This window comes from Vigna radiata, chromosome 9 (genome assembly GCF_000741045.1).
Source record: "Vigna radiata var. radiata cultivar VC1973A chromosome 9, Vradiata_ver6, whole genome shotgun sequence".
Taxonomy (NCBI): domain Eukaryota; kingdom Viridiplantae; phylum Streptophyta; class Magnoliopsida; order Fabales; family Fabaceae; genus Vigna; species Vigna radiata.
The window spans coordinates 18,088,028-18,095,761 of NC_028359.1; the positions used below are offsets into that span (position 1 = coordinate 18,088,028).

At 32.4% G+C, this 7,734-nt stretch overlaps 1 protein-coding gene across 2 annotated transcripts; it reads left to right on the forward strand.

The window, feature by feature from the left end:
- The first annotated feature begins 4,261 nt into the window (after positions 1-4,261).
- Positions 4,262-7,433, forward strand: LOC106774307 (protein GRAVITROPIC IN THE LIGHT 1). 2 transcript variants are annotated; one of them, XM_014661255.2, is made up of 3 exons: positions 4,262-4,404; positions 4,686-4,743; positions 5,831-7,433. In XM_014661255.2, the coding sequence occupies exon 3, from the start codon at positions 5,867-5,869 to the stop codon at positions 7,124-7,126; it is 1,260 nt and encodes a 419-aa protein (XP_014516741.1). In that variant the 5' UTR covers positions 4,262-4,404; positions 4,686-4,743; positions 5,831-5,866; the 3' UTR covers positions 7,127-7,433. The 2 variants fall into 2 exon arrangements, with proteins under 2 accessions (XP_014516741.1, XP_014516742.1); XM_014661256.2 differs by lacking the exon at positions 4,686-4,743 and having other exon boundaries at positions 4,274-4,404.
- The last annotated feature ends 301 nt before the right edge of the window (positions 7,434-7,734 follow it).

Genomic DNA, 7,734 nt, shown 5'->3' on the forward strand with positions numbered 1-7,734 from the left:
CGAAAACCAAAATATAGCTGCAATAACCAAAAATAGACTTGCAGCAAGAATCCCCTCTTCTTCAATCTGAACCCACGTCGAACAATCCTCAACATGTAAATTCCAGCACTCTTAAAAGGATTCCAAGCCTTAACAGAACAGTCTTCATAGGATGTCAAGCCTTCAAACAATGCAGTAGTCTTCACAGGATGCCAAGCCTTCAAAGATCAATCAAGAAGCATCTTCTTTGTGCAGTTATGATCACACAGTCAGCGCATAAGCCTTCTCCCTTTGAATCTCTCTCAAGATAGATCACCACCGTCTTCTTGGAGAATTCTTGGAGCTGTTAAGACAAAGAATTCAATCTGAAACAAGAAATGAAAATTTTATATTCACAAAAGTCTCTGAACAACTCGTGTTCAGTCAATTTATAGTTTTTTGTTAGATAAATTGTTTCTCAGTCGAATAACCTACTAATCCAGTCGACTATATTAATACAGTTATAACAGACAGTCAACATAGAGGCTCTCAGTCAACGAAAATCAACACACATTCAATACATTTGACCAAGTCATTAATGCTTAACTAACTTTTAAAAATATAGTCGTTGGAGCTTGTAAGCATAATAGAATTCCAAAACAGATCAATAATACAATCAAATGTACACTGGACAAAGTTGACTGACACATGTAAAAACATTTTGAAATTCTTTTCAATCCAAATCACCACAGAGCACTGGTTCTCAAAATATGTACAAAGGTTTTAGAATTGTCGAATCCATTACAGGTGTATTCGACTGAACTAGAACTTTGTCACACAATTATAAGTTTGTAAAAGTGCTTGTGATTTTTCTCTTTCCAAAATGTGCCATAAACTATGTACTGTTATCAAAGCTATTTTACTGCACATTATCATACAAGCATGTTCCAAAAATATATCACACAATTAACTTAGTAACGTACATCACAGTACATCAAAACATGTTCAACAGATATGACAATCAATTCAGAATAAGAACATGTAATGCAGCAACATGTGTACTGTTATTTCGCATTGTGTTGTCATCATCAAAAACTAGATTGATATAGAGTTTGTGCTGTCAACAATCTTAACAATGTAATCCTTTGAAACTCTCATGTATTGAATTGATTCTTGATATATATGCTTTACTTCATTAATTGTTAAAGTTTTTCCTCTACACTTTATGCATGCTTTGTTTAACTCATTTAATTGCATGATCATTGATTTTGTCGATATGGACACATACGGGGAAATCTAGACTTAGGGAAGTTCTCTCGGGAGCAATATTACCTAGACATAGGAATAGGAGGACCGATTGCCTTTAAGCTTCTGCGCGAGTGTAATGCATGATTAATTACTAGGGAGAAAAGACATTGTAAACTAGTAATTAGGAGTAGGCTCTCTCTTAACCGAGACATCGGGTTTAGGGTAAATTAGAAAGTGACATTGACATTAATGAAGGAGTTGAATTCGTAAATACATGAGAGTGTATAGGATAAAGTTGGAAACCCCAACAACATAATTCATCCATATCGTTCACCTGCTTATTCTTTTGGTCAATTGATTAACAACTGCATTCATGTTTAATTTCGGTTGTGCATTATAAATACTGATTTTCGTTTCTCAAGTCTTAAATAAACAATAAATCACATGACTGTCTAGGCCAATAAGTCTCTGGGGAAAACGATACCTGATCTTACCATTTATATTACTTGATACGATTTGGTACACTTGTCAGAGTCTTAACAATTATGATCACCTTAATGGTATAAGTAGATATGGAGGTATTGCCAAATTTGATTCGTGGTCATTGACGCTATCAAATTACTACTACTTAACAAGACAAATTTAGTATTGCCAAGTCAATAGTTAAGTAACTAGATAGGGTTAAGTTAGTTTTGAGTTATTTTCCAACGAATATGAAATTTCCTTTCAATACTTATTCTTATGAAATATTAGTAAAACACAATGTAATTCTAAAAATGCATCCTAATGAAATTGATATTGAAGCTTGGTGTAAATGTGAATTTAATGAAATAACATATAAAAGGTGATGATGGAGTGAAGGTATAAAGTAGGATTTTAGTTTCTTTGTATATCTGACTCTTTAAAATACTCTAGTATTACACTTATAGAGCAGTGTGATATAATTCTCATTAGTGTGTGTATGTGTATGTCAGAGCGGCTGAAACGGAATGGTTAGAGTGGAATAACAAACCAAGATGGGTTTTAATATAAACGTGTACCTTTTAATTTCTTCTTAATTTATCTTATTATGCAAATAATAAATGTAAATACAAGAGTAAGGTTGAGAGAAATTTGCGTAGATGAATTTTATACTGGTTCGGATCTTACCAATCCTATGTCTAGTCGCTTATCTCAAATAAGGATAAACAGTTCACTAAGCACAAAATAATTACAAACTACATTCACAAAGAAACAATTTGTAAAAGTTTAGAAACCACCTCTCTTGATACCACAAGAGATGAACTTGTACCTCCTTTGAATCTTCACAAAGGATGAGACACCTCCCTCGAATACTTCATGAAGGATGAAACACCTCCTCCGAATACTTCACGAAGGATGATCCTCTTCCACACACCTCCTCAGACGCACTAAGGATGAACCAGCTATTCCTCTGTCATCGTAGCAGCAATTCACCAGCTCCACAGACAAGAGTTTCCTTAGTTGAGCAAGAGTACACAATTCTCACAAAGTTTAGAGTATTTGAGCACAAGGGAAGAGTTGATGGTGATGAATAAAGGGAGCCTATATATAGACTCAAGCAAATACTCTTCCATTCTTCATAACTGGCCATTTAACATTTTTAATCGATTAATATTACTAATCGATTAAAATGAGTACAACATCTAGTAATCAAAAACCAGAAAACTCTAACGACTATCTTTAATCAATTATTCTAAGAATTAATCGATTAACTAATAGATTAAAATAGATAATAATCGATTATTTCCGTGCCAGTTGAGTTTTCAGCACCTGTAACGTTTTAATCGATTAATACTTGGTTTAATCGATTAAAACCGTGCGTTTTTTTTTTATTCTGAACAACAAATACAAAGTATGAAGATACAAGAATCAAAACCTACTACAAATCTAAGTCCTAAACATTAAACTACAATTATTACAAAAACTTTTAATAATAAAAATAAGTCTTCAAAAGATCTTCATGAATCTTGACTTGATTTAAACATCATCAAAACTTCATTTTCATTATTTTTCTAACAATATATATATATATATATATATATATATATATATATATATTTTAATGTTATAATTATGTTATAATTATGTTTGGAAAACATTAATAACATTTTATATGTCCTATTATCATGTTGGATATGTGATGATTCATATAATAATATTAATATATTAAAGTAGAATTATAAAAAAAGTGATATAAAAAATAATATATTTATTTTACCGAGTGAATGAGAAATGAATAAGTAACCTGTACAAGTAAAGAAAGAAAAAAGTTAACCTTTTTCCTCTAATTTAGACGTAAAATCATCTTGTTATAATTGAAAATTTAGAATTTAAGAATGGTTTGATTTAAGGAAATATTTATATTTATAAAAATAAATGTAAAGTTATTAAATTATTTTTTTTATTTTTCTTTGTCAAATAAATATATAATAAGAAAAATAATTTATGATTTTAATCATTTCCTATATAAACTTTTAAAAAAAAAGAACTAATCATATAAATATTTACAAAATTACAAAAACGTTAAAAAATACCAACATCACGTAAATTACTTTAGGTTATTAATATATAATTATTTTTATCATAAAAATAAGAGTTAAATATGTTTTTGGTCTCTTAATTTTTAGTGAAAATTAAAATTAATCTTCTTTTAGACTAATTTAGTCCATTATCTTTAAAATTGCATGAATTTAGTCTCTTTAACCAAATTATTAAATTTATTTGAAATTTTTAAATGTATTTTTTATTTAACATTGTTTCGAAGAGAGACTAATTCTAATATTTATTAAAAATGAAAAGATTAAAAAACATATTTAATCCTTAAAACAAAGTTATTAACTAGACACTGACGAAGAATTCGATAATAAAACTAATTGAAACATATATATAAAAAGAATCACTTAACATATATTAATAATTATGTTACCATTTACAAAAGTGAAAGGTCAAATTTTCGGTGGAATGGTGGGAACAAGAAATAAATAAATAGACAAATAAAAAATAAAACAATAATAAGAAAATGGAACATGTAAAAACAAAAACGACAGCCCCATCATCGTTTCCCTTTCGTTTCGCATAGGGTTTTGTAATTATACTAATTGTTTGTTTGTCAAGAACACGCTTTCGCTTTACTGAACCACCACTTCATCTTCACTCTTCCTTCAAATTCCCAACAAGGTAACACCAAATTAAATCTCAGATCTTTTTCTTCTTTTGCTTGGCTAAGCTTCATTCTTTCGTGCCCACATGTTCTCTTCTCCAAAATCATTTTTTTTTTCTCTCCATAATTTAGGGTTTTGTATTGTGATAGAGACACCATAATTTCTGGGAATTTCTTGTGAGACGGGGTTGCTATAGAATTTTTGTTGTGTTTTGCTTGTCGGTTAGGATTGATTTATTCTTCTTTACCGCATTGAAGCTATCCTCTCTCGTATTAATATTTCTTTTGCAATATCTAGGGTTCAAGGGTATTATGCTAGCTGGATTCATTCTCTTGCTGAAATGCAGTCTTTCTAGGTAGAAAACTCGTTCCCACAGTTTCATTTGTATACTGAATGGTTGTCTTTTTTTTCTTTTTTTTTTTACCTGAAGTTTTGGTTTTGGTTAGAATACTTGCAATTTGATGCTGTGCAATTGTGGAATGGTGAGTAGTTCAAGTAACTGAAATGGTGAGACATTGGATGTCTGTGTTAAAGGCTAGGGGCCATTTCTTTTATCTTTTGATTGTTTGAAAATTGTGCTTCTTCAATTGGCTTGTTTGAGAAAATTGGAATCACTATCTTTTTTCTCTTAGAAGAAAAAAAAAACAGAAGTCTCAGATAGCTGTTTCAGTTCTTCTGATAAGCTAATTACTGTAGCTTCTGATAAACAAGAAGGTACTCTGATAAAAGGATGTAGACCAGAAGTAGATCCTTGGTCATGTCTTCACATTATGTTTGGAGTGAATGGATGTAAGAGACATATGTCTCATTTAGTCAATTCAAATAGGTTATTCATTTCCGCATTGTTTAGTAATTCGATTTTAGAAATATAATATTTCATGCTACAGGCAAATGATATGGTGAGATGGCCTTTTTTTGAATGAAATTACCAAGTGAGACCTTTGTGGTGATGAAATCATGGATCTTATTTTCTTTATATTAATGAACACGTTTGACATACTGCAAGATGTAATGTAAGATGCAGAACAGCCAGAATTTGAACCTTCTTTTTTAAACACTCTGTATAAGAAACTATGGCCACGAAAGATTAGGATATTATCAGCTAAAGAAATTGTTTTGGGTAAAGCAGTATTGTCCTGATATGGTAGTTGCTTATTGCTTACATGGTTTGTTATTGATTTGTTATAACATATATCCTTTGTCAATAATGATGTAATTATTTGCTTCAGTGGTCATGTCTCCTTTTGGGTTAATGGACTTTAGTACAATATTATCTCTATTTCGTTGTATTAGGTTGCGTTAATGTCTTTGAAGGCTTTTTAAGTTGAACGTTTCGCATGTTCTAAGTCTGTTTAGTTTTCTTCACCTGTCTTTTGAACACTTCCGTTGCGAAATATGAATTGAAGGCTTGTGGGCTAAGTTAATTTCTGTTCTGTTGACAGAAAGTTTGTTCAACCATCTCTTTCTTGGCGTTAGCTATGCTACCCACTGGAGCAAAAGAGACCCAATTACGTGAGAGCAACAGCCAAAAGGTCCATCCTCAACCAATGGAAGAGTCCATGAATCAGAATCCAGAAGCAATGGAGACTCTAATATCTAAAATTTTTACAAACATCTCTTCCTTGAAGTCAGCTTATATCCAGCTACAAGCTGCTCATACTCCTTATGACCCTGATAAAATCCACACTGCTGATAAACTTGTTATAAGTGAGCTGAAAAATCTGTCTGAACTCAAGCATTTCTACAGGGAGAACAATCCAAAACCCGTGTGTGTTTCTCCCCAAGACTCACGATTAGCTGCAGAAATTCAAGAACAACAGAGTCTTCTGAAAACTTATGAGGTCATGGTGAAGAAATTCCAATCTGAAATCCAGAACAAAGACTCTGAGATCCACCAATTGCAGCAGCAGATTGAGGAGGCTAGCCAGAAGCGAGCAAAACTAGAGAAAAATCTGAAGCTTAGAGGTTTGTCTACCAAAGAATCTGAAGAAGAAAATGGCTTTTTCCCTGTTGATCTAACTCCAGATCTGTTCACCTCTGCTGTGGAAGCAGCTGCAAAAGCCATTCATGATTTTTCTAAACCTTTGATCAATATGATGAAAGCAGCTGGGTGGGACCTTGATGCTGCTGCAAACTCAATCGAACCTGATGTTGTTTATGCAAAGAGAGCTCATAAGAAATATGCATTTGAGTCTTACATATGCCAAAGAATGTTTAGTGGCTTTGAGCTAGAAAGCTTCTCTGTTAAATCAGACAATATTACTGTAACTAAAGAGAGCTTCTTCCACCAATTTCTTGCTTTAAGAGAGATGGATCCCTTGGACATGCTAGGGCAAAATCCAGATTCCATATTTGGGAAATTTTGCAGGAGCAAATACTTAGTGGTAGTTCATCCAAAGATGGAGGCATCATTCTTTGGAAATTTAGATCAGCGAAATTATGTGATGGGTGGAGGGCATCCAAGGACTCCCTTTTACCAGGCTTTTCTTAAACTGACCAAGGCAATCTGGCTTTTACACAGGTTGGCTTATTCTTTTGAGCCCAACGTTAAGGTATTCCAGGTTAAAGGAGGGAGTGAGTTCTCAGATGTTTATATGGAAAGTGTGGTCAAGAATCTGATTTTGGATGACAATGATGAAAAACCCAAAGTTGGTTTGATGGTTATGCCTGGATTTTGGATTGGGGGAAGTGTGATTCAGAGTAAAGTCTATCTGTCTGGTATGAAGGTTGCTGAATGATTCCTGAATAGAGGCAAGGCTTTCAGCAAATGCATAGTTGATTGTACGTGGTTTGTTTGATTGTTGTTTCTTTATCTTGTAAGATAATTCTGTTGTCTGTAATTTTTCATATCCCTTTTAGTGGTTGTAAGAGTAAATGAGTCTTTTATCCTTGTTTACATTCAAGTCCCTTGTATTGTGAAAGATCCTGCACCAGAATTCCAGTTTTTGTGGAGGGGAACAGGAAGGTGTGGTATATAAAAAATGGGTATGTTTAGGAGCAAATTGCTGTTGACTGAAATTTATTGAAAATTGCAAATTTAGAACAGATAATGTGTTTGAAAATACATTTAATTTTTCACTAAAAATAATCTCTGATGGGAGAAGTAATGTTCCTGGGGATGCATTTTTTCGTTAGTGTCATAATCAAGAATTGATGCATCTTTAAGTAAAAAGTCTTTGCCCGTGTTTTTATTTTTTATTTTATGGTTTTAAATATTTTATTGGAACTTATACTTCTATATCAAATTTAAGGGTGTCGCTTCCTGCACACTATCACATTTCTTCATCCACCCTATCAAAAAGTCACCGGAATTTGTTTTGAGGTCTTCTCCTTGCACCTCCACCAA